Genomic DNA, 24,658 nt, shown 5'->3' on the forward strand with positions numbered 1-24,658 from the left:
TGGGGTGAAGAAGGGAAAAAGAGCTGAACAGCAGTTTGTCAGGTCCTATGTTTGTGACCCTGACTACAAACATGGTAGTACGGCCTAGTGGCTAGAGTCAATAAACAGACCTTTCACTCAGGGCAACATGGACTAATGGCTAGGATCTGTAAGTGGCCCTTTTTTCTCAGGGCAGCATGGTGTAATAGCTGGACTCAGTAAGTGGCCCTTTCACTCAGGGCAGCGGGGCCCAGCCCAGGGCCCTGGCAATGGTGCTCACCACCGAGTCAGCGAAGATCCTCCTGAAACACGCTGACCAGTTCTCACTTCCACTTACCAGAGAAGATTCTAAGCCCTCTGGACTGCTCCTCCCCTTTCTCCCTCGGTGAAGCTCTGTGTTTTCCCCAGGTGTCTGAGGTCTCCAATGGCCCAGCTCCCACCGGTGTGGTCTCTTCTCGTCAGGTAGTCTGGAGTCCATCTAGGCCTCTGCTCCTGAGGTCAGGGCCTGCAGCCGCTCCCTGGAGAGGGCCTGCAGTCTGTGTTCTCTCCCTTCAGCAGCCTGCCTAGACTGAGCTGGGCTGCTTCCTTTTATACTCCAACTCTGCTGGGCATTCTCAGCCTGGAGGCTGAGGGGAGGGGCTTCCTCAGCCTGCGAAGCACAGTTAACCCTTTCGGGGCTGGTGCAGGGTAGGTACACCCCGTCACACAGCCCCTTAGTGTGAGCCCCACAAGCCCGAGTCAGCTGGTGTCTAACTGCAATGTAGACATACCCTTAGGGCAAATTCACTGTTGCGCTGTACAGTCATTTACACCAGGAAAGGTCAGGTAGTGCACTGCACTCATTATGCACTAGTGCAAAAGACTACAGGGTGATGATGAATCGGGCCCTTAGCCCTCAGTGGGCTATAGAACCCGTGGGTATGAGTCAGGTGAGGAAGAAAGGATGAAAGCTTTTGACCTTGCCTATACCCAGACATTGCACTGGTTTAATTAAAATTGGTTATAAGCCAGGTTTTTAAATAGATCAGATTGCATGGGAAAATGAAATCAGCCAAGTATTAATTAAATTAAGACTATACACACACAGTTTTGCCTCTGCTTAACTTAAACCTTTTGTAAAAGCATACCTTTCATTAAACTGATGCAACTTTGTGTGTGAACCAGGCCTTAGTTTCTCCTGCCAGCAGTAAGTCACTACTGCCAGGATGTCTTGTACAAAAATACTAAAGACATCTTGCGTCTTTCACACAGCGTTGCAGAAATTAAGGGGAAAGCACAAAAAACCGTCATCAAAGAAAGAAGGCAATTTGAGAATTAAAAGCTGTCTTTTCAGTGAGGCGCTTTCATTATATCTAATGTCATTCACACTTATTTCCCCTTCTTTTACTGGGGGAGGGGCTACCTGTAGCAAGAAGGTGATTCACTACCTTTAAGAACATTTCCCACAAACACTATGTCTCATTTCTTGGTGTGCAGAGGGATGTCATGATTTTTCATCTCTGGAGAGGAGACGGCATCCATATTCATAGGAATTCACTTGAATTCCTTCCATTTTGGAAAGGGACAAATAATTATTTTTAAAAACCCAACCTTACGAACAACACGGGGCTCTGGAGATAAGTGAGCATCTTGAGCTAACTCTTCCTATCTTACTCTTATATAATTATATGATTCCCAAGGGGGGCCTATAGTTGAATTATGGGGTGTTTGAGTGGAGGTGGGAGTGCTGGGAAGCAGACTCTATAATTCAATTCTATATACCCCTGGGCACATGCATAATTACGTTATAAAGCAGTTTTGCCAAAAAGAAAAACAATTAGAGAACACTATGTAGTTTACTGTTTACAGTTAAGAAGGATGGTTTAATTCTTTGCACATACACAGCGGTAAATGTAAAGTGGAACAATTCAGTGAGCTCTGGAGGAAAAGATAGTAGTGAGATTTTTTTATGTTGCGTGTGCACAAGGCATTTTATATCCTGAATCTAAACTTTGGCAACTTATAGCCAATAAAGTGCTCTAACTGGATGAATGTTCTTAACTGGTTTATAATCATTCAAATCAGAATTTTAATATCAAGGAGGGCTGTGCACTATGGATCTGCAAGAACCCAACTAAACCTGAACAGCTCTCTGGTTTTGTATTTGTTTTTCCACGGGGTTTTTCTCCGCATCAGGGTGCCATTTCTGAGGCCAAAATAAAGCAAGATCTATTTGTACCAGACAGGAATTGAAAAGTTTGAAAAACAACTTGTATATAACACGAACACAGGTTCCAATACTAGACCCCTAATAAGAGGGGAGGTGGAGATAGGGGGAGTGGGATACGTGAAACAAGATCATGCCATATACAATAACATGTATAAAGAAGGGTTTGTGGTATAATGACTAAAGCAGGGAAGGAGGGGTCAAGGCAATTTACAATGTTGCCTCAGATTCACTTGGCTTGGAGAAGTCACTTCCACCAACATTTTTAAGAGAAGACTCTGATTTTGCCGGGCACCCAAAGTGAGAGACATTCTGGCTTTCTATGGGCCAAGCACAACAGCTGAAGTCACATCAGCTAGGAGCTGCAGGTGCTCAGCACCTCTCTCAAGCAAGTCTTAAGGCATCTCAGGTTGGGTACCTAGAAACAGAGGTTCCCAAAATTACACCTCTACCCCGATATAACGTGACCCGATATAACAGGAATTTGGATATAACGCGGTAAAGCAGTGCTCCGGGGGGGGCGGGGCTGCGCACTCCGGTGAATCAAAGCAAGTTCGATATAACGCGCTTTCACCTAAAACGCGGTAAGATTTTTTGGCTCCCGAGGACAGCGTTATATCAGGGTAGAAGTGTAATTAAAGCTTTAGAAAACACTGTCCTTGACCTCTGTGCATGTCAGTTTCCCCATCCATAAACACAGTCCAACAATATTCTCACACCATTCAGGAGTATTGGGAGGCATAATTTTGCAGACCACTTTAAGCTGGGGAATGACAGCTCCTATAGAAGTGCAAAATATTATTATTACTATGAAGGGGTGATTCAATGACACAGACCTCTTTGAACGCTGTCAGAGGTGGCCTTTTCCTAGCAAGGTGTTTAATTTACCTCTGACAAGTAGCCACAAGTAAAATAAGGAGAGGTGCTGCCGTAGACACACAGAACCGTGAAATGTTATGTGAGCAACTGAGCTCCCACACACTAGTATTGCCAATGTGTGGAAAGTCTGGCAGGTATGTATGCAGTAGTGACTTGCTACCAAGCAGGAAACTAATCTCTTTGTACTGTGGGGTGACACAGGACTGGAGAATTTACCTCTAGGTCATTTCATCTAGTCACCCATACAGCATCACCTGCAGTAAACAGCTAACTGCCTCCCACAAAAAATGAACTCAGCGGCAGCCAGGAGCTGTCAGCAGTCAGCTGCCACACACAAAACGTGCTCATCAGGGAAGCACTGTGCCGGGATTTTGTCATTTTAATTTTCTTTAATCAACGTGGCCCTACAGAGTCATATTATCAATTGTTTCCTCTCATTGTCCCCCTTATCCCTTCGTCTTTGCCTACAGTTTTGATAGATGTGGTAGAATCAAGCACGTCTACGCGCCAATTTCTCTGTCGGACGTACAGCCCATTACATGGATGAGATTAATGCACATGCACAGACCCGTCAACCTGGGCCCGACTCTACTGTTCTTTCGCACAGCTCTGCCAAATGACTTGCAGAGTTGCTGTGTCCTTCCCTTTTCCTCCCTTCTCCTGCATTTTGCTCAAACTGCTCTTCCGTTCCCTGTTACCAAATATCTTTTTATAGACCCTAAGGGGCCAAAGGAGGAGTCACATGGCTCATTCCCAACCTATCAGCCAACATTATTGCTTCCCTAAAAAAAATTAGAGGTAGTGCATGGCGTAAATAGTTAATATTGCTCTCTTTCTCTCCTAAAAAAGACACTGCCTGTACCAGACTGCTGTGCCTCATGCATAATTCATCAGGTTCCTTAATGTGCAAAGCTCTTCTCTGCAGCTCATTTCTTTACATAAGAATTAGCCATAAAAATCAGGTCCCGCGTGAAAAGTGAATTTTAAGGGGCCCATTGCCTGCCTCAACAACAACAAAACAGCATCAGGGAATGGAGATATCCAAGTGATTGCAGGGCAGCAGGCTGAGGGTGATGGCAGAGCTATGGAAGGTGGAGGAGAAGCAAGAACAAATGGCACATACCCTATGTTGCAGGTGGGGTTGTAATACAGGGCACTCATTCAGTTGCAAACAATGCTCCATGAAAGCACTAGACTGAAGCTCATGCAGGGCCAGGTACAGAATAGAGCCATGCACTCCCACCAAACAGGCACCACTTTTCCCTCAGAAGATAATGGAGAAACTTGCTTCATGGGAGCACTATCAATTCCTCAGGGAACTGGCACTGCACATTTTGCGGAAGCCCTTTGCAATGTTGCCACAGGTTTTTAACCATCTCCAGGCTTAACTTTAGGCTTTTGAAGACTCCCAGATTTCAGCTGGACACTAGTGCACCATCTAAGTATCCGCAATTGCTAACTACGGATGCTCTGTCAACACTGATTCTGATCCACCCACCTGATCCATCCAAGCCACGTATCAAATCATTCTCTTCTCCCACACCCCTTCCCTCACCTTCTATACAGCCCCAATGTCTGGATCCTCACTTCTGTCCGAATTTACCATGTGACACCATATTCTTCCTCCTTCAAACAGAGTTCATCCAAAAGGACTAAATATCCTAATCGTCTCCTCTGACTAGCAATAGGAGATTTTGAACAGTTCTAAGCGAAAGAGGTGGAATTACCAAATTGCCTCCTACTTCCCAACACACTATTTGTCATCTATTTGTTGTCTCTTCTCTGCATATATTGACTGAACCGCCTTGTATATTTTAGGAGTGATAACTAACAAATGCCTTACCAGCAGGCCATTTTGGGTAGCTGGCAGAAAGCCATCACTGGGTGGGTTCTGTGGCCTGCATTATGCAGGAAGTTAGACAAGAGGGTCATAACGATCCCTTCTGACCTTAAAATCTGAAGATCTATGGCTACATCTACAGTACAGGGGGGAGTCGATTTAAGATATGCAAATTCAGCTATGTGAATAGCGTAGCTGAATTCGACGTATCACAGCCGACTTACCCCGCTGTGAGGACAGCGGCAAAATCGACCTCTGCGGCTTCCTGTCGACGGCGCTTACTCCCACCTCCGCTGGTGGAGTAAGAGCGTCGATTCGGGGATCGATTGTCGCGTCTCGACGGGACGCGATAAATCGATCCCCGAGAGGTAGATTTCTACCCGCCAATTCAGGCGGGTAGTGTAGACCTAGCCTATGAAAGCCAATGCCTAGTGCAGACAATGCCAAACTTGATTCTCTCCCTCTGTTTGTCTGCTTTGACCACAATGGCCTTTCCACACTGCATTTACAAGTGGATGCTTCTATGAACTGATCCATAAGGTCACTATACCCTTCTCCTTCAAATCTTTTGAGACCCACCTCTCTACCAAGATGCTGACAAGAAATTAGTCAACTAAATATTGGATTGAGAGCAGTTGAGGCTAGCCAATATTTATAAATGTGTGTGTGTGTATATATATATCTATATATATATATAACAAACCAACAAACGATGCTATGTTAAAAGAACATGTAAGGTTGCAAAATCAAGCACTCAAAAGTTAAGAAATTGCCAGAATTAAGGTTGCCTGAGCAACCTTAAGTCAGCCCCCTTGTGTGTATGCATTTTGATACACTCAATACCTATGTGATCACGTACTATTTTTTTCCACAGGAACCTTGTCTCCTTCAGTACACAGAACAAATAATGCTCAGTTAATGAGCAGCTGTTCAGTATTTTGTTTTTCCTTCATTATTCAATGTATGGCCCTAGGCCTTATTTACTGTAATGCTATTCAAACCATGCTCTACGGACAGAATTATTCATTTTATCGTGGCCTTTTCTATGGCATTCATTACTACAGTATCTGAGCGCTTTATTAACATTAATGTCACAACACCCCTGTGAGGTAAGGGGGTCTCATTAACCCCATTTTCCAGATTGGGAACCAAGGCAGAGAGATTAAGGTCCAAAGTATTCACTGAATTTTGGATGCCCAATTTGAGATACCTAGGACTTGATTTTTCAGAGGATGTGACATTATACTGCACTTTATACGTCCAAAGCATAATTACCATTGACATTAGTTGCAGTTGAGAGTGCTCAGCACTTCTGCAAATCAAACCCAAGCATATCAAGTCAAGCACCCAGAAAATGAAGAACACCTAATTAAATTATTGAGCACCTATGAAAAGTATGGTTTAAATGACTTGCCCAGCAGCACTTAGGAATTCTGTATCAGAAGAAGGGATTGAATCCAATTCTCCAAGGCAGCATTCAGCTGATGCAACTATAAGACAAGTATCCCTTCTCCTTCCACAATCCCCTGCATCATTCACTCCCCAGCTTCCAACATCCTCAACAAATGAGGCTGGGGTCCTACAGATAACCCTGATTCGCTCCCAAAGCAGGTCCATCCTGTGCACTGAATGGGCTGGAGGCCTATTGAAAATATAGTATGTGATCATGTAATTAAAGACTGTATCATAAATGTAGTTTTGGCCTTGAAAACAAAAGCAAAAAAAAAAAAATGTCAGTGTGCCTATACTAAAGTGTTGTAAAAGCTTTAAAGAAACCTTGTCACCTAATGTTTCTAATCACATAAGTCTAAAACATATGTGATTTTCCAGTTGACTCAAAACTGTCATACTGAAGTAAAAAGCCCCTAGTAGATCTCCATCCATCATAAATCACTTCCAAGATGGAAGAATACAGAGAACTCATGTAATTGTCGTCACCAACACACCAGCTTTTTCTATACTTGGAATTCAAACACTGGTAGCCAGCAATTGGTGTAGCTACATCAGTACAGACCCCAAATATAGACAAGGAAAGCTGTAAATTTGCTCCAGTGGAGCTTACCTATTACAGAAAACAAGACAAACTCACCAGTATAAATTGTGTCTGTCCTTGTCTACTCTTGGGGTTTGTACTGGTGCAGCTCTACTTGTTGTTGGCCACTGATAATTAAAAGCAGAGCTGAGCCCATGTATAGACAATGCCTCAGTCACTGCCTATTTGGGATTACATCCCTCTAACACAGCACAGAAAACAAGAACACTGTCGGCCACAAAAATAACGCAACATCCATTTTTACAGTAATGAAACAATTACTGGCTAACATGAACTGACCAAACCAAACGGCACCAACATGATTGCACACGAGCACAAGAAAGAAACACGTTTTTCAAAAAATTCACTGTTTACTGAAAAAGCAAAGGATCACATGACCTTCACTCTGGCCTTTCAGAGAACAATAGGAGCAGCTTGGCTTTGAGGCTGGCCATAAAAATCTAGTTAATTTGTTTTTGTTTCTCCTCCTCCCTCCCCCCGCCATACATAGAGGAGAGGCCTCAGTCTGACACTTTTCCATTTAACACTCAATTAGATGCAACACAAAGAGTGAAGCACCATCTATAGCTGAAACAGTCTGAAGGGGAGAATATATGATACTTCAGGAGCAGTAGCCTGCCTAGAGAGAGTCATTTAGTGGCTAGAGCACACCAAAGGGCATTAAGACAGATGGGCTCTTCTCCTGTCTCTGTCACTGGCTCTATGCTTCAAACAGAGCAAGTCACTCAGGGACTGGTTTTCAGAAGCCCTGAGCTCCTAAAACTCCAATTAAATTCAGTGGGACATGACAGCTCAGTACCTAAATTCATCAGGCCCTCAACATTTCTGTGCCTCTGCTCCCCCATCTGTAACATGATCACAATAATGCACCATCCCTCTTTGTTAAAACACTTGGTGATCTTTGAATGGAAAGTGCTATATAAGTTATTTTTATTTCCTCTCTCCTATTTAAAGTTGTGCTCCCCAAGGAGTCCCATGTTGAGACACAATGCTACTTTGCAACAGCCAATGATCTGAACAATTAAATGAAACACTATAAATTATTGGATCACTGGGATCTTTGGGGTGAGATTAGAAAAGGAATATGAGGCTCCTTTAAAAAAAAATCTAGTGCATGGGAGACATCTGGAAAACTGTTCAAATATTGAGCCAGATGTTGGCATGTTTGTGGCGAACCAAATGTTTTCCACTTGAATCACAGCAGCTCTTGACATGCTTGCTGAGAAGACGTGTCTCTCATAAGCTGCTGTGGAGCTCCTACTCCAGAGATCTGCAGCACTACTGTGGGGGTTGGCCCTACCCGTGGAGCCCTGATTGTCTGGGGATTGGCAGAGGGGGAGCTGGCCTCTTCACCTTCACACAGCCTTGGTTGGTTGGCTAGAGAAGCTGGCAGGAAATCCCATCCCTAATTCTTGCTACCAACCTCTCCTCCAATCTGAGGATGTGGAGATGCCGTTCGAGAAGGGACGGGTGAGCGGCAAGAGGGAGGACATGCTGCCACTGTAGGCTGAGAGTCTGTGCACATGGTCCCTCCAAGTCGGCGGCACACACAAGAATCAGCTGCTGCCCTATGGGAAGAAAGAGCCGTGGGATTAAGCTCACTAAAACCAGGTGTGAGGATGCTGCAACACAGGCTTCCGTGCTGGCAGCACAAGCGAGTACCTACACACTGACTGTTGTACTCCCACTGTCTGTTCTTTTCAATGACAATGGGCATCTGTCCATGCTAATAGAGACAATGGGAGAGATCTGTGCATTGCTGGCAATTCTTGCCTTCACAAATGATTTAAGAGTTTGGAATAACCTAGAGCCAGAATCACACTGCACATGAGAGCACATATGGCAATCCAGGAGGGGAGAACTGGAGTTTATCCAGATCACCCCCTATTTTCTCTGGAGAACAAGAGGAGGAGGATGAGAGGCTCAAATGACTTGCAGGAAAAACATATGCATCACATGGGTGTTATATTTGTGATGCTCTATCAGACTATATTGAGAATCAAACTTATAGGAGGAGAGGCACAGATTTTGTCCCCTCACCCCACCCCCATTCCCATAAAAGAAGTCAGTAGCTCATGGACAATAAGAAAAGTTAATTCTCTCTCAGGTTTTGTGAACTTTTGTGTCAGTCACAGACTGGTTTTTGAATAAGATTCAATTCTGATTCTTATTTGAGTTATGCTTCTGTTATTACTGGAAATAGGTGTGTGATGAACAGAGTATTTTTAGCATGCTTTGCAGCATGGCTGGCTAATCTTTTCTACCAAGCCTGCTCTTTGTAATGCCAAGATAACAGCAAAAGCACCTGGAAAAGATACCAGGCTTAGATGCGGGAAGAGATCGGTTTCAATCATGTGCTCTGGGACAATCACGGGAAGTCACAAAACGAGATGAAGCAGTCAGCCGAGCTGTGCCTGCGGGGCTCCAGAATCAGTGACTTACCACGGAGAGGAGTTCTGTTGCGGCAGTCGACAGGGCACATTGTTAAGATGTGGTTCCCCGAGTCATTTCGTACCTGTGTGCGGGCACGGTATGGGATGCTCCGCTACTGACACATGTGGTTTTTGTTCATATAGTCCAGCAATGCATGTTTGATTCCCCCAGGGATGAAAATAAGACTATGAGTCTGACTCTCATTTACATTAAGGCCACTTTAAACTATTCTGGCTGTGAAAAAAAAAATCATCTCCTGGGGAGCAAAGCTATTTAGCTGAATTGTGTCCAGCTCCGTGATGCTCATGAGCCCTAAGGTACAGTAGCTTGTTCATTTTTCTGCCAAGTATAGGTTACGTTAAGCATGCTGGACCTTTGCAGCATTCTGCTAAAAAGTATCTTGGTAACAGTGAAATTCATTTGTCTTTAAGATTACTGGAAATGCTCATGAAACATAAGTCATCCTCCCCTCCTTTACTCCCCTCCCCCATCCATATTATATATTCATATGGTTAATACAATTATATGTAATCATAAAGGTAAGCTGTGGTTGTGTTTGAAACATTTTGGCAGGTAAGTTATAGTCTCGAAGACCAAGGAAAAATATTGGGGAGCATTAGATATATGAGAGTAAGAACACCAAAAGCAGGATAAAATTAAAGATGAGGTAATTTAAAAGGCTGGAAGCGCTCCAATTTCCCAGCAAGAAAGACAAATGTAGTAAGGGCACTGGAACACTGTCCCCCATTGGGGACTGAAAGCAGATGAGGTTTGGACACAAAATTTGCATTTAAGTTTATGATGATGTTGGTACTTAAACTGTCAGTCTAACTTACCTTTTTTCCTTCTTAAATTAGAACAGCATAACTATACACCGTAAGTGCTTTGTTCTCTTTTTAGAGATGTATTGCAAATATTTACACTTCTTTTAAGTTGCAATAGATCATCACACTCGAGGGGCTTTGAGTAGGATGGCAATATCCCTTAGAGATGAAAAAAATAACAGAAAAGGAAGCTGCAAAGCTTTGATTTTTGTGTGTGTGGGGGGGGGGAAGGGGTTGCTTTTGTTTTGTTTTGTTTCTTTTTTTTTTTTAACTCTCTGTTTTTAAGGTTCCCAGGATATAATTGTGCAGACTCCACAAGTATTAGTACATTTGCATTTAAAACACTACCAGTTTCTTTTTCTTGTACCTGCCGAGTGCTAAGCGCAGGGTTCCGTGTTCCCGTAAACAAGTGGGATACCATTAGGAACACCTACATCGCTGCACAGTGCAGGGAACTTTGTACAGCTGATGACCATATTGGCAACTCCTAAAGAGCCTTAGGGCCAAGCTTGTGTCTCAGCAGCACATGCTTAAGTAACATGGAAATCACTGGTGTTTCCACACAGCTCTTTAAACTAGCCCCCTAGGATAATCTTTCTGCACTGAAAGGGTCTGATTCTGCAACACTTGCACACGTTTAACCTTGCACACTGTAAGTAGTCCCATGGACTTCAGAGTGTTGAGGTGCAGTACACAGACGTCAATGAAGTTACTCAGTGTAAGATCAGGTGTTTATAAGTCTTTGCAGGATCAGGCCCCCAAACACCTCCTACTCCGTCCTTTCGTAAATTCACTTGTGTAGCACTGGGAGCAGTGGTATGGGAATTGTGTGCATGCGTCTGTCCGTTCATTTTTGTTATAGTTATGTTGTCACTGGGTTATCTGATTTGATCTTGAGGTAATTGATGGGTCTGCATTTTTTATTAGTGTGTTTCTAAAAGACAGTCTTGGGCTCCCTGAGCATTGCATAAGAACTTTTACTGCATAGTAGTAAAAATAGAAATAAATAAATATGGCTCATGGAATCCAAAAATGCAGCTCACTGATGTCTTCATCTTTAATCCTGAAGTGTAGCCTATGATAATACATGTGCACTGCTTCAGCCTAATTAGTGTGGCCTTCTCTGCTAGTGTTTACAATCAGTATAATTCATCATATTGGTACTGTGACACCAGCAGCCAAGGTGGAAACCCACTAATCAAGATGCCACGGTGCATGTTGGGTACAAAGAAAAGCATCTACAAGCTACAAACTACACTTCAGACCGCTGTGTTGAGGGACATACATTTCTACTGCATAGGCAGGGGATGGTAGTGTTGCACTTAGACTAGTTTTACAAAATTTGTGCATGAAGCTGGGGTCTAATGGTTCAGTCCTGCAAGGTGCTGAGCACTCCAATGTCATGGACCAGGAGGTAGGTGGTCAGACCTAGTGGTCACAGCAGTGGTGGTTAGGCCTAGTGGTCAGAGCAGGAGTTGGGAGCCAGAGCCAGGAGTCAAGCCAAGGGTCAGAGCCAGGAGTCAGTAGCCAGGAGCTGGGTGTAGAAGCAGGGATCTGGAACAAGGCAGAAAGGCAGGAACAGGACAGGGAGGCAGGAATCAGGTACAAGGCAGGAAGACAGGATTGAGGAGTCAGGCAAGAAGGCAGAGTCCGATATAACAGCCAGCTAAAGATTCACATAGTTGCTTGGACAACTTCCTGTGCCTCCTTCTGGCTTAAATACTGAGTCTGAGGCAACTGGAGAAGCCAGAAGTCTCCTCTGATCGGGAGCTTTGTGGGAGATGCCAATGGTGAGCAAGAGTCCACCAGCCTACACTCTCCGCTGGTACGAGCAAGGTGCCGAATGGTGGCTGCAGTATGAGGACTGCCTGGGGTCCTGTGAACTCCACATCTGCTTCCTGATCCAGACCCAAGAGAACTCCCATGGCCATGGTAGGATGAACTTCTTTCAACTGAATTTCAGAGGTGTGATGGTTTCTTTGGCATATGTCAATGGTCAAAACAGTGTGTGAAAAGGAGACCATAGTCAAATACTTGGGGGCTCCTTACTCCACACACACAATCACCTGTGTCATTGTTTGAGTTCAGAATCTTACTGGGTGGTGGTGAGGGTGGGGAGTTGGACTCAATATATCATACAAATGGTAGGTGATGAGTGCAAAGATTTTCTGACATTGGGTTTGAAACACTTGTCAGTATTCTGTAATGCCCTGAGCTACATAAGGTTAGGTTATTTAATCCAAAGTCTGTTCTGTCCCCATCTGCAGCCTCAGTGATGCCTATGAAGAGTTGCACAGAAGTAATTTTAAATATTCATACAGTGTACATCAGCCATGAGTCCCAGTAAACTTACAAAGACACCTTGGGCATCCTAGGCAACCCCTCTGCAAAAACAACACATGCTCACATACCAACGTTTTGCTGTGTACTGTAATAAGAGCATACTCTGCTGCTTGCAACATTAAACATTATTCAGAGGAATAACATTCACAGTATTAACACAACAGTATACACACTATGAAAAGCCTTATGCCCTTTCTTCTGAAGCCAAATGGGATATAGAATTCAATTCTTGTCATTTCTGAAATGACTAGTCAAGCACTTGGTTCAACATTTTAACATCACCTTCCTCCTCACTCCATCTACTACAAAATAACATCATGAAGAGGTATTACTGGACTCTTACAAGATTTGTTTCAATAAAACTTCCGTTTTCTGCTGAGTGTTGGAGATGTCAACATTCCCCTGTATCTTTATCTCTTATGCTTTGGCACCATGCAGCAGCACAGAAGTAAAGGTGGCAATACCATACCATGCCACCCTTACTTCTGCGCAATTGCCTTCAGAGTTGGGTCAGAACCCCTACAGTTACAACACTGTGAAATTTCAGATTTAAATATCTGAAATCATGAAATTTACAATTTTACAAATCTTATGACCATGAAATTGACCAAAATGGACTCCTACTCATAGCAAAGGAGAGATTTAAGGATATATCTGAAGAAGGGGACACATCCTTTCCCAACCTTGTTTCCCATCCTCCTCTTTTTCTCTGTTTTCACACATTAAGCCTTCTATTTTGGGGTTTGTTTACCATCGTTGGTCATTTACTAAACGTATTTACTTCCTGGGGCCTGATCGAAAACCCACTGAAGTCCGTGGAAGCCATTTCACTTTGGACCAGCCCCTTGACCACTATGCAGGGAGAGAGCGGGAGACACAAACGATTTGGTACACTGAACTCCATTTTTATTATATTAGATATACATACATATATACAACGTATGCCTTGTCCTGTGATTGTACACAATCACATGAATTCTTGATTATTTGTATATTTTAATATGACAATTCAGTCATGGATTAAATTTACTGGAAAAATATTCTGAACAAGAAACTCTCTCAATTGAGAATGAAACATGTGTGAGATCATTGCTAGTAGGATGCTGCAACATCTAGAATGCTAACTATTTCCTTTTAACTTCAGCCTCTATTCCTCCTCCCTCCCCATCGTGCATAATCAGCTTTAAAAGTTCATTTAACATGAATTGCTCACTGGGGTTATATTTGCAGATGAAATCTGTCCTAGAGACAGTTATTAGCAGTGGTTCATGCACTGCTTTTCATCACTGGGGCACAGAAACCCCACACTTTGTGAAGGTATGTGGACAATGTCTGTGTCATTCTGACAGGGTCAAATTAAAAGCCATAACAGAGCACATAAGGGTTTTTCTCTGCAGCTATATAAACACTTTTCCTTGTACAAGCACAAAGAAGAAAAACTGCTTATTGGTCCTGTGCCAGGAAAAGAATGTGACATGGAATATTTATCAGAATAATTTTTAGATGGGAGAGTTTATTCATTCAATCAAAATTGATGTGTAGGAGCTGTATCGAAAGGAAAATTAATGTCAAGGGCCAGTCTAAATAGTCTCACTCTCATTAAAAACACACCTGATTTGAGAAGGGTTTTTTGAAAACAGACTTACAAGGGATGAACTCACACTCCTCAGTAAACTATGGATGACCTGGATAACAGAGATTCCAGTTAATTAAAAAAAAAAACAGAAGAAATAAAGCACCAGCACTAAGCAGCTGGATTTAGTCCCCCAAGAGACAGTAAATGCAGTTAAGTTGGAATAGCTGAGGAATAAAGTCTCAGAAACTGGACATTCTCAAGCAAAGCCTTCAAAATACTTTCCAACTGTAATCTGAAGGGACAGTGTTCAATGCCTTTAACGGTATTATATAATACATACGACTCCCTGACTCTCAGAAACTTGCAAACAAAATTTGCCTTTGCTCACAACTTTATCTGCTTCCTTTTGCTATATTGGGCCCGATACTCCACTCTATCTCACGGCTTTTATGCCACTGGAATTCAAATCACTGTAGTAAGTAAACAAACACCTGCATAAAACCCTAACAATGGAGTGGAAAAATCAGGCTCATGGATTGTACTCCTCTGCCTCTCCAAAAAATGCAATTTGAAATTCACTGAGCAGCTTCTGTTTACATTGTGCATAATAACTGATTACAGCAGGTCTGTGTAGTTCTGGGAATAACATTAGTGAATTTACAATTACGGCTAAAGTAGAACCATCAGGGGCAGCGCAAAACATAGTGGTTCTGGAATGTTTTCAAAACTCCAGAGCCCTGCCTGCAGGGAAGAATCCTATAGAGTACACTACACCACTGTACAATAGACAGTTTCTAGAGAAAGATTTTAAAAGGCAGTCACCTGATTCCTATATTAACCTCCATTTGTGCTTTTGGAAACCTCCCCACTATAGGTTTTTTTGATCCATCCTATAAGATGGGATGGGCAAACTACGGCCCGCGGGCCGGATCCAGCCCGTCAGGGCTTTGGATCTGGCCCGCGGGATTGCCACCCCCATGGCGCTGCCGGCCCCGCACCACTGCTGGAAATGGTAGCACCACGTCCCTGAGGCCCCTGGAGTAGGGGAGCAGAGGGCTCCGTGCGCTGCCCTCGCCTCCAGAAACCGCCCCCCACAATTCCCATTGGCCAGGAATGGGGAACCGCGGCCAATGGGAGCTTGGGGAAGGTACTCGCAGGAGAGGGCAGCACGCGGAGCCCTCTGCCCCCACTCCCCAAGGGGCCACAGGGATGGGTGCTGGCCGCTTCCAGGAGTGGCGCGGAGTGGGGCTAGGGCAGGCAGGGAGCCTATCTTAGCCCCGCTGCATGCCGCTGTCACCCCGGAGCCACTCCAGGTAAGCGGCGCCAGGCCGGAGCCCACACCCCAAACCCCTCCTGCACCCCGCACACCAACCCCCCACCCTGAGCCCCCTCCCACACCCTAACCCCCTGCCCTGAGCCCCTTTCTGCACAGCGCACTCCCTCCCACACCCCGCACTCTCCTGCACCCCAACCTCCTGCCCCAGCCCTATATTCATGGCCCTGCATGCAATTTCCCCACCCAGATGTGGCCCTCAGGCCAAAAAGTTTGCCCACCCCTGCTATAAGATCTAGTAGAAAATTTACATCCTTACCATAGGATAAAAGGGATTGCCCTACAGTGACACCATCAGGAAATAAATCAAATGTCTGTAGAAGTACAGTTTGATCTAGTCTGAAACTACAAATACTATTATGCATTAATCATAATTATACAGTTGTATCAGGGTGTCACTACCAAGTTAAAGTTCTTCAGGTTCCCTAATCCAAATTGTGCATTTCCATCACTTAATGTGTTTGGATTTTTTTTTTTACGTTTAACCTTAACTCTGAATTTCCTGAGTTTATAGTGATTGTTTTGGGGACAGTTGAAGCTCCCCTGTAATGTTTTTTGCCCTAAGTCACTCATATATATACTTAGCTCCAGGGTACTTTTTTGTTGCTTTGTACGTGAAAGCTTTCACAACATTGCATTTTAATAATAATGCTATAAACGAAGACTGTCATCCCTACTGAGGCGGGTCTAAACTTAAAAAGTTACGCTGGCCACGGGTGTGGTGTGGATATGCCAACAAAACCCCCAGTGTAGACGCAACTATGTCAACAGATGACGGCTTCTGTCGATACAGCTAATGTTGCTCAGGAAGGTGGTGGTCCTACATTGACAGAAAAACTCCTTCTGCCGGTGCAGGCTGCATACATACTAGGAGACTTTGCAGGCATAAACTCTTTAGTGTAGACACATGCTGAGGCTATGTTTTTACTTCAGTTAACTCGAGTTATCTACACTCAAGTTTACTCCTCTCAATTTAGGCCAGGTCTACACTAGGAATATTTTGCCTATATGGTTATACCAGTATGCTATACCAGGAAAGCATTCCTATCATGGATTCAGCTTACCTAACATAAGTGAGCAAAATAAGTTAAAGCAGAAAAAGTGTGGTTTTGCCCATAGAACTGTGTCTACATTAGGGGCTTTTGCTGACCTACATGAGGGGCTGTTGGTCACAAATCACACTTCTTCACCTCCCTGGCTTTGTAATTGTAGTGTAGACTTTGCCTTAGCCTATCTTGAGTGAAAGCAGCCATACTGAGAAATGACCCTGGAGCTCACAGAGTGATTGTGTTACTGCACAGAGGGACTGTATTAGCAGTACAGAGTGACTACATTAGCAGTTGCTGAGTTGTGCTAACTCGAGCTATAGGTTAGCCCAGGGATCTCAAACTCAAATCACCACAACGGCCACATGAGGACTAGTACATTGGCCCGAGGGCCACATCACTGAATCCTTTTCATCCAACGATACAAAAGTATAGTTAAAAATGAAGAGTAATATAGTATGCTATTAAAAGTCAATGAATTAACTTTTTAAAAACTGTAATACGAAAAGTCAGTGCTAATTTTGACAGTCATTTCATTTTTGGCCACTTAGCTGGCAGCGTTAATTTGTTAACTGTATGAGTTAAAAAAAAATTCTGTCAGTCTGTGATGGGGTGTCCATCCCACACAAGTCCTGAGTGGGTAAATGTGGCCTAGAAAGGGCCAATTAACCTTATATGTTGCACCTGGAGGGAAGCAAGGGATTGATAAGAACTAATGGAAGATGAAGCCCAGCAGGGGGAAGACCTGGGCTGGGATGATAAAGCCAGGAACTGACAGCAGGAAGGAGGCTGCAGAGTGGAAGTCTGCAACCACTCCCTAGAGGGAAAGGGAGTTGGCTAGAGACAAAGAGGAGGTCAGGAGGAGAGTAAACCCTGTGGTTCTGTCCTGGATTAGGGATTCTTACAAGAGGCCTGAAAGGGTGGGATACCCACAAGGAGGTATACCTGCGGTGAGTGGACCCCTTTACACAGGTCTGTAAATGTACCTTGTAATTTCAGTCCAGCAGTGTTCTTTCTCACTTATGCTTCTTCACCGGTACTAAATTCTGCAACTGGAATTTAGAGTCTTGTCTAACTCCCATTGAAATCAATGGAAAGAATGTCATTGACTTCAATGGGGGTTGGATTAGACCAGGGGTAGGCAACCTATGGCACGTGAGCTGATTTTCAGTAGCACTCACACTGCCTGGGTCCTGGCCACCAGTCCGGGGGGCTCTGCATTTTAATTTAATTTTAAATGAAGCTTCTTAAACGTTTTACATACAATAATAGTTTAGTTATATATTATAGACTTATAGAAAGAGACCTTCTAAAAAGGTTAAAATGTATTACTGGCACACGAAACCTTAAATTAGAGTGAATAAATGAAGACTCGGCACACCACTTCTGAAAGGTTGCTGACCCCTGGAGTAGACTCATAATCAAAAGATCTGTTGATGATGCATAAACCAGAATAGCATACAGCTCATGCTCCCCCTCCCTGCCCCTATTCCAACCCCTTCCCCAAATCCCCACCCCGGCCCCACCTCTTCTCTGCCTCCTCCCCTGAGCGCGCCATGTCCCCGCTCCTCCTCCCTCTCTTCTGGAAAGTCCTAAGCGCTGCCAAACAGCTGTTTGGCAGCGGGAAGCGCTGGGAGGTAGGCGGAGGAGCGGGGACACGGCGAGCTGAGGGGGGGAAGGGGTAGAGGGGCGGAGTCGACACCTATGGCAGGCCACAGGAAATAGCTCCGTGTGTTTGAGATCCTGGGGTTAGCCTATATCCCCTGATGCACCAGTCAACTTGACTTAAAAGTACTACCAAATCTAAGAGTTTGTGTGCAGGGACTAGGGTGACCAGATGTCCCGATTTTATAGGGACAGTACCGATTTTTGGGGCTTTTTCTTATATAGGCTCCCCCCACTCTCTGTCCCGATTTTTCACATTTGCTGACTGGTCACCCTAGCGGGGACAGGACTCAAATCAGTGGCAACACTCCAGTTATAACTCAAGTTAGCTCTGCAGTGAAGATGAGCCCTGAGAAATAAGCTGGGTTGGGCAAAACTCACTGACTAGACCTGAATTACAAAGTAGTTTTCAGTCCTTTCACAATGGGTGTATTGACCTCAGAGTGCAATGGGTTCCTGTATATTAAAAAATAAAGTAAAATAAAATAAAATAAAAGACTCATCCCTGTTAAGACAGGTAAGATAAAGTCTCCAGGAATATACATTTACCTGACATTGTACAGTCAAGTTGTATGATGATAACCTCTCCAGCTATGAGTTATTTTAAATGTAAAATGACCAGTAGCAAAGCACTGGCATTAGTTCTGCTCTAGTTAAGGATACACTGCCTAATACTTTGGTGATAAGAACAAGTGTCAGAACCTGAACAGAACAGAAGTTAAGAGAGACCAATTTCTGGGTTAATTTCAAGGCTTTGAATTTTGAGATAAATCCTTGCCTAAATCAAGATATGAGTGAACTGAGGCTGATTTATAACTTTGGATGCACACTGTGTGAAACATAGTGGCTCTGCCTATGCCTACGTATGGTGGGTTTTTTAATTTGTTTAGTTTTTAGTTTGTTCACTTGAGCATAAAACTCAAAGACAAACTGGGGGGGGGGGGTTTAACATGAAACAACAACAATTTTGCAAACTGCTGAGAACTGAAAGCACCAACTTTCACAGAGCCCTTGCTCATAACTTAGCCAACATTCATCTCAACAACAACAAAAATTCACATTCAACTTGGACACTGTTCATCACATAAAGATACTGTATTAATTATTTTAACTCATTTTCTCTACTTACTGCTGTTTTATATTAACCCCATTGCAAGCTTGAAGCTTAAGCCAATTTCCTCCTTTACCGGTTGTCTTTTTCCACTTTCATTATGCATGCACAGCAGCTTCTCTATTGTGAAGCTGTTCACTGCTCATTGCATTACTTAAATTTTTTAGGGAAAAGACTGTTGACTTGAAAATATAGTGTGCCCAATGCACTTCATTTCTGGCTTCTATAGAGCTGCTAGGGATGTTATGCACACATTTTCATAAGATAAAGCTAAATAGGAGCAATATATGAAGTGTGATATAAATGATGGCATGCAAAATACAAAAAGCGCTTGATATCAAAATTGCATCTCAGTTTGTATTAACGAAACATAGTATCGACAAAAAGACACAGCTAGTGCAAACTGAAATTCCCATTACAGATTCACCCTCTTCATAGGAACCTTTCCCAGCATGCTTTTCTGATAGCTGGCCCTTGAAATTTTTCAGAGACAAGTAGCTGCAGCACTGAAATAGCTATGTGGCAGCCTGCTGCTGCATCTCTCTCCATTCCAATTCCTACCATGGCTTCTTCTCTCTTATAACGGAGGCAGTGCCGTGACCTCACATAGCATGGGTGCACCAAAGAACGGTAGCGCGGAACAGTAGTTCCAAGCTGTTTCTATTGTGTAGAGAGGTCTGTATTAGAGATGAATTTTAAACAAGACCTCAAACCTAAATCCCTGGAATTTGGAGAGGGAGTCCAGTATCTGCAACCAAATCTGTACCCAAGTCAGAGTTTCAAAACTGCCTCCTATCTTTCTAATGGACTGATCCAACACCTGAGATTCAAACACTCTCAAACTTTGGGCATTGGAAATCTGGATCTGAAATTTGCAACTTAGACCACTTTCTAATTTGCGCTCATCTAGTTCTGGTATCTACCCATAAAGAGTCAGATTCTGTTCTCCTTTAAGTCACCTGGCTCCCTTTAAGCCATATGCCTGCAATGGTTTTTGCTTCAGCCCACTGCACTGCAGCCATGAATGTTCCACTATAGAAGGTGGGCTTGGTACCTAAAGAAAACATGTCCACCATTATTATTTGCAGACAAGTCCCGTTTCCACGCAACCCCATAATGTTCCCTTTCTGACATGCACTGGTAGCTGCAGAAACAATTTTGTCAACAAAAGCACATTACAACTTCAATTGTAAGCAGCAGGAATAGAGTAACCAGATTCTGCATAAATTAAAATACACAACACAAATAAAACTATCTAAGCCCCTGAGCCTGCAAACATGCAGACCTTTACACATGACTAGTCTCACAAATTCAATGAAACTTCTCATGTGCATAAAGTTATGCAAGTGCATAAGTATTTGCGGAATTGGGGCCTCAATGATTATTCATTTTGCCATGAGACAGAAATAAATGAATGCCAACCACCTGACATAATGAGAAAATAAACCCAAACCTTTGGGCCGTCTCCTCAGGCAAAGAATAGGAAGACATTATCCATTTTTAAAAAACAACAAATGAGAACATTAAAAAAAAAAAACCCTTAGAAGATATGACTTAATTTACATTATATCCAAACAGAATTTTTTTCAAAGCTTCTTATAAAGTATATGTGGGTCTTGAAATAAATTCTATTATTTTGCTATATAAAGCTAGCTAGGCTTCTGTTTAGCACACGCAACTACTGTGCACCTAGAAAGGTACTTGGTATGGAAGTGTCCTAGATAGCTGTCATTGTTGTCCAAAGACAGTGGTGGGATGTTCAAGTGGTTTTAATGATGCTCCAATGGAGAGTGCTTCTGCTCAGCGAGACAGAAAAGGGTTATCAGTGCTGCAGTCACACATAATGGACTGTCAGCCCTGTTGACCCACAGCACATAAGATGATGATAACTGCTTTACGGTCCCTTGCTCTGCATGATCATCATTATTTCTCTGTTTGTAAAATACAGGTGAATATAGGGAGAAAGAGGGATAGCATTTAAGCAGGCTGGAGTGCACGTGTAACTTCCAAGCTACTTTAGTTAAAGAAGGCTCTTATTTCCTTGTCCTAGGAAACCTGTTTCATCATCATCACAGATACAGGAGGAAAGTGCTGAGGAGAACTTATGTGCTATATGTGGACTTAATGCATGGGAGTAAGGTGAAAAGGTCTGTAAGTATTGCCAATGTTTATAATTAACGGCAAACAATCAGGAGAAACAACTACACATTTGACTGGTTTATTTTTGGCTCCTGAGAGGCCTGGGGTGAATTATTTGCTCTGCCAGACTCCCTGTGTGACATTGGGCTAGACTCTCTGCACTGCTCATCAGTAAAATGGGGATAGTAGCACTTCCCCACCTCAAAGGAGTTTGGTGAGGATAAATACATTAAAAATTGTGATGCACTCAGACACTACAATAATGATGAGAATACAGGTACCTACAATAGATAGTTCTCTCACTGATTTGAATCCAACCCAGTCAAAAGTTACCATCTGATGGCTGCTTGGTGACCCACGTGGGATGGGTTTTAGTGGTCTTGGTCCAGGTCATAACACAAGAGCCACCAGCATGATGGGCACTACTTCACATCCTTGTTTGAAGTCACAGAAGAGATGTTCAGGACGGAATGGGCACAAGATCTGAGCTATTACTCTCTCACTCCAAGGTGGCCCCTCACAACAGGGGTGAGGCATACTGGTGGGGCAAAGTGAGGAAGTTTGATACGCTTGCTGCCTATGTTGTATGTGTCCCCTAGATCAATAGAGGACTTCACTCTCTAAGACTGTCAATCCGACATCGTTCACAAGCCCCAAATTCCTTTTTAAAAAATTAACAAAAAAGCCCCCCTACAATTTGCCTTACTTGTGCATTCTGTTCATCTCACTGTCAAGCATCTTCACTATAAAATTATTTCCCTTTCATCCTCATCCATGCTAACCCAGTCTTCGCTTTGAACGTATCAGTGGGAATTCTGCCACCTAGATGCCACTAGGGGATTACTTTGGTGACCAACCTGCCTGACACACATTCCTTATTTGTCTGTCTGTCGCAACCTACTAGCAGGGAACAGTAAACTGCACATTCCTAAACTGACAGCCTGCAACTCCACTCCCCAAAACCACTGTCACCTCCACCAGTAGCAGCAGTTATGCTTGTTGATGGGGGAGGGGCATTTAAAAGAATGGAAAAAGGTGGCATGCCAGCTTTTATGAGAATCTTTAAGGACACTTATTCTCAGTACAGGTTTTTCCTCTTAAAGGCATATCTGTGGGAGAAGGGACATGGTTGCTGAAGGAGAGGAGGTGGAGAGTTTGGAAAGAAACCTAGACAGCTGTGTGTGTAAGGTCTGAGCTGCAGTTCTAAAGTTAGATGATGGGTGGGAAACTCCCCTCTCCCATTCAGTGGTAACCAATTAAACTGGTCTGGTGTGTTTCCAGTCAGTCTCCATCTCACCAGAGCAAGACAGCAGAGCATGCTGGGAAATGTAGTGCCCAGAACTATATAGTTAGATTCATGGTACCTACAGCAGTTTGGATGTATGGGCACAGTGGCATGAAAAAAGTATCTGTTTTGAAAAAAAAAAACCTCTGATATTTCTAAAATAGCTGTTCTGTAAAATCGGAGGCATATGCTGAATACGATAGTATAGTGTAGTACCTTATAAAGATTTTATACTTGTTTGGGATGATATACATAACTTGATAATACCATAAAACTTTTGCCAATAAAACTCATGGCAATAAAAATCTTTTATACCATGCCCTCAAATATTCTCTCTCTGTGTCTAATTATATAGATAGAAATAAAATAATGTGATGAACAGATATAGGACATCAATGAGATATTCTAATTTCTAAGTTAGATGCATCAGAAGACAAACTGGTCAAAATCCAAATAGCAGTAAAGTCAGGGAGATTTAAAAATGATTATGGCCAATAGATCAGTGATTATCATTCAAGAGCTGTTGCCTACTATGGCAATTAGTTGTTCTCACAGAGCTACATTAAGGCTTACAGACATTTGAGCTGGTATAAAATACTCTTGGGATGGATGGGCTCATGTGACAGCACTCTCTATTAAAACAGATAGTCAAGAAGAGCTGCTCCCTTAGACCACTGTGCAAAGACTTGTGCCTTAGGAGTTGAAGATCCTGGGTTTGCATACTGCTGCCTCCATTTGATGCTGTATGTGCACAGCTGGCTAATGACCATGTTCTATTATGTATATGGTCATTTACTGTTATACAGTCATGTTGCTAATATCCCATAGAGTATTTGTGTGTGTGAGGTGTGACTGTGGGAAATATTAACGCTGGATAGTATGAGAACAAAGGCAATTCTGATCACAAGGCAAGAAGAAAGCTACAACGTGCCAAACATTTCCATCTGCTCAGAAAACAAATACAAATACATATTAGGGGCCTGCTTCACCTCTTCTGGTGTGTGTGGCTGGGTGGCTGACAGAGCACCCTTGGCACATTACCACCAGGCCCAGGGCTGCTGTCAAGGGGAGGCGGCTTTACACTGCATCTCAGGATTCACAGGAGCCCTGCTTTTGAATGCTGCCACTGGACTCCATTGAACTGCCACCTCCTTTGGTTGATCACCATGTACCTTCCTCCTTAGCCAACACTCTGCTCTTTTAGACTGCGCTGGTCTGCTACAACCCACTTTGGTGGGCATTCCGTATTGCGGCAGCCTCCTTCAGAAAACCCTTCCCATGGCTAAGAGCACTGCATCCTCGGATAACAGAGCAGAAGCGAGTGTATTCTAACACAGATGACTTAATCTTCAACATTTTGTGCTTTATTTTACAACACGTTGTTGCATTTTATTTCCTATTTGCCCTTAAGGTCCTCCACTGGAAATGCAATCAAAATGTTGGAATGTACTATCAAAGTGCAGTTATAAAAAACAGAAGCAACCTCTTTTTTCCTGTCTTAGATTTTCAAAAATTATAAATTAATATCTGTGCTATCACTGTCTCCCAAATCAGACAGCACAAGTACATTGTTTCACTGTTTTTCAGCTAGGGGCCCTTAACTCTAGAATTCAAATGCCCCCTTACTAACTCCCAGCTGAGTTTCAGGGAATGCGACAAAATCCATTTATTTTCCCAGGCTTATCTGAAGAGGGACATTTTGTTAAAGAGATGGTGGGTCTGTATTAATCTTTATGAGGTGAAGGCTGATGGAGAGATCAAAATGTTTGTTTCCAATATTGGTAAAATTTGCTAATGTATTTTAATGGCTAGATGTAAGGATAGGCACTCTTAAAAAATGCTAAGGTGCATGTGACAGTATACACCTCTCTGTTCACACGCTACTCACTCTTGTAATAATTTTTGTACAACGCATATGTTGTAAAGAATCATTTGAAAATTCATAA

The 24,658-nt window shown here is 43.2% G+C and overlaps 1 protein-coding gene across 6 annotated transcripts in view; it reads right to left on the reverse strand.

Annotated features, from left to right (window-relative positions):
• Positions 1-24,658, reverse strand: part of TSPAN4 (tetraspanin 4) — a 491,871-nt gene that overhangs the window by 149,581 nt on the left and 317,632 nt on the right. The window contains exon 2 of one of the 6 annotated variants that reach the window (XM_034770345.1): positions 8,381-8,525. The exons of the other annotated variants lie outside the window; for them this stretch is intronic. Coding sequence (XP_034626236.1) covers positions 8,381-8,482 — 102 coding nt within the window. The 5' untranslated portion in view covers positions 8,483-8,525. The remainder of the gene's footprint in view (positions 1-8,380; positions 8,526-24,658) is intronic. 6 annotated transcript variants of the gene reach the window in all.

This window comes from Trachemys scripta, chromosome 4 (assembly GCF_013100865.1).
Source record: "Trachemys scripta elegans isolate TJP31775 chromosome 4, CAS_Tse_1.0, whole genome shotgun sequence".
NCBI classification, from domain to species: Eukaryota; Metazoa; Chordata; order Testudines; family Emydidae; genus Trachemys; species Trachemys scripta.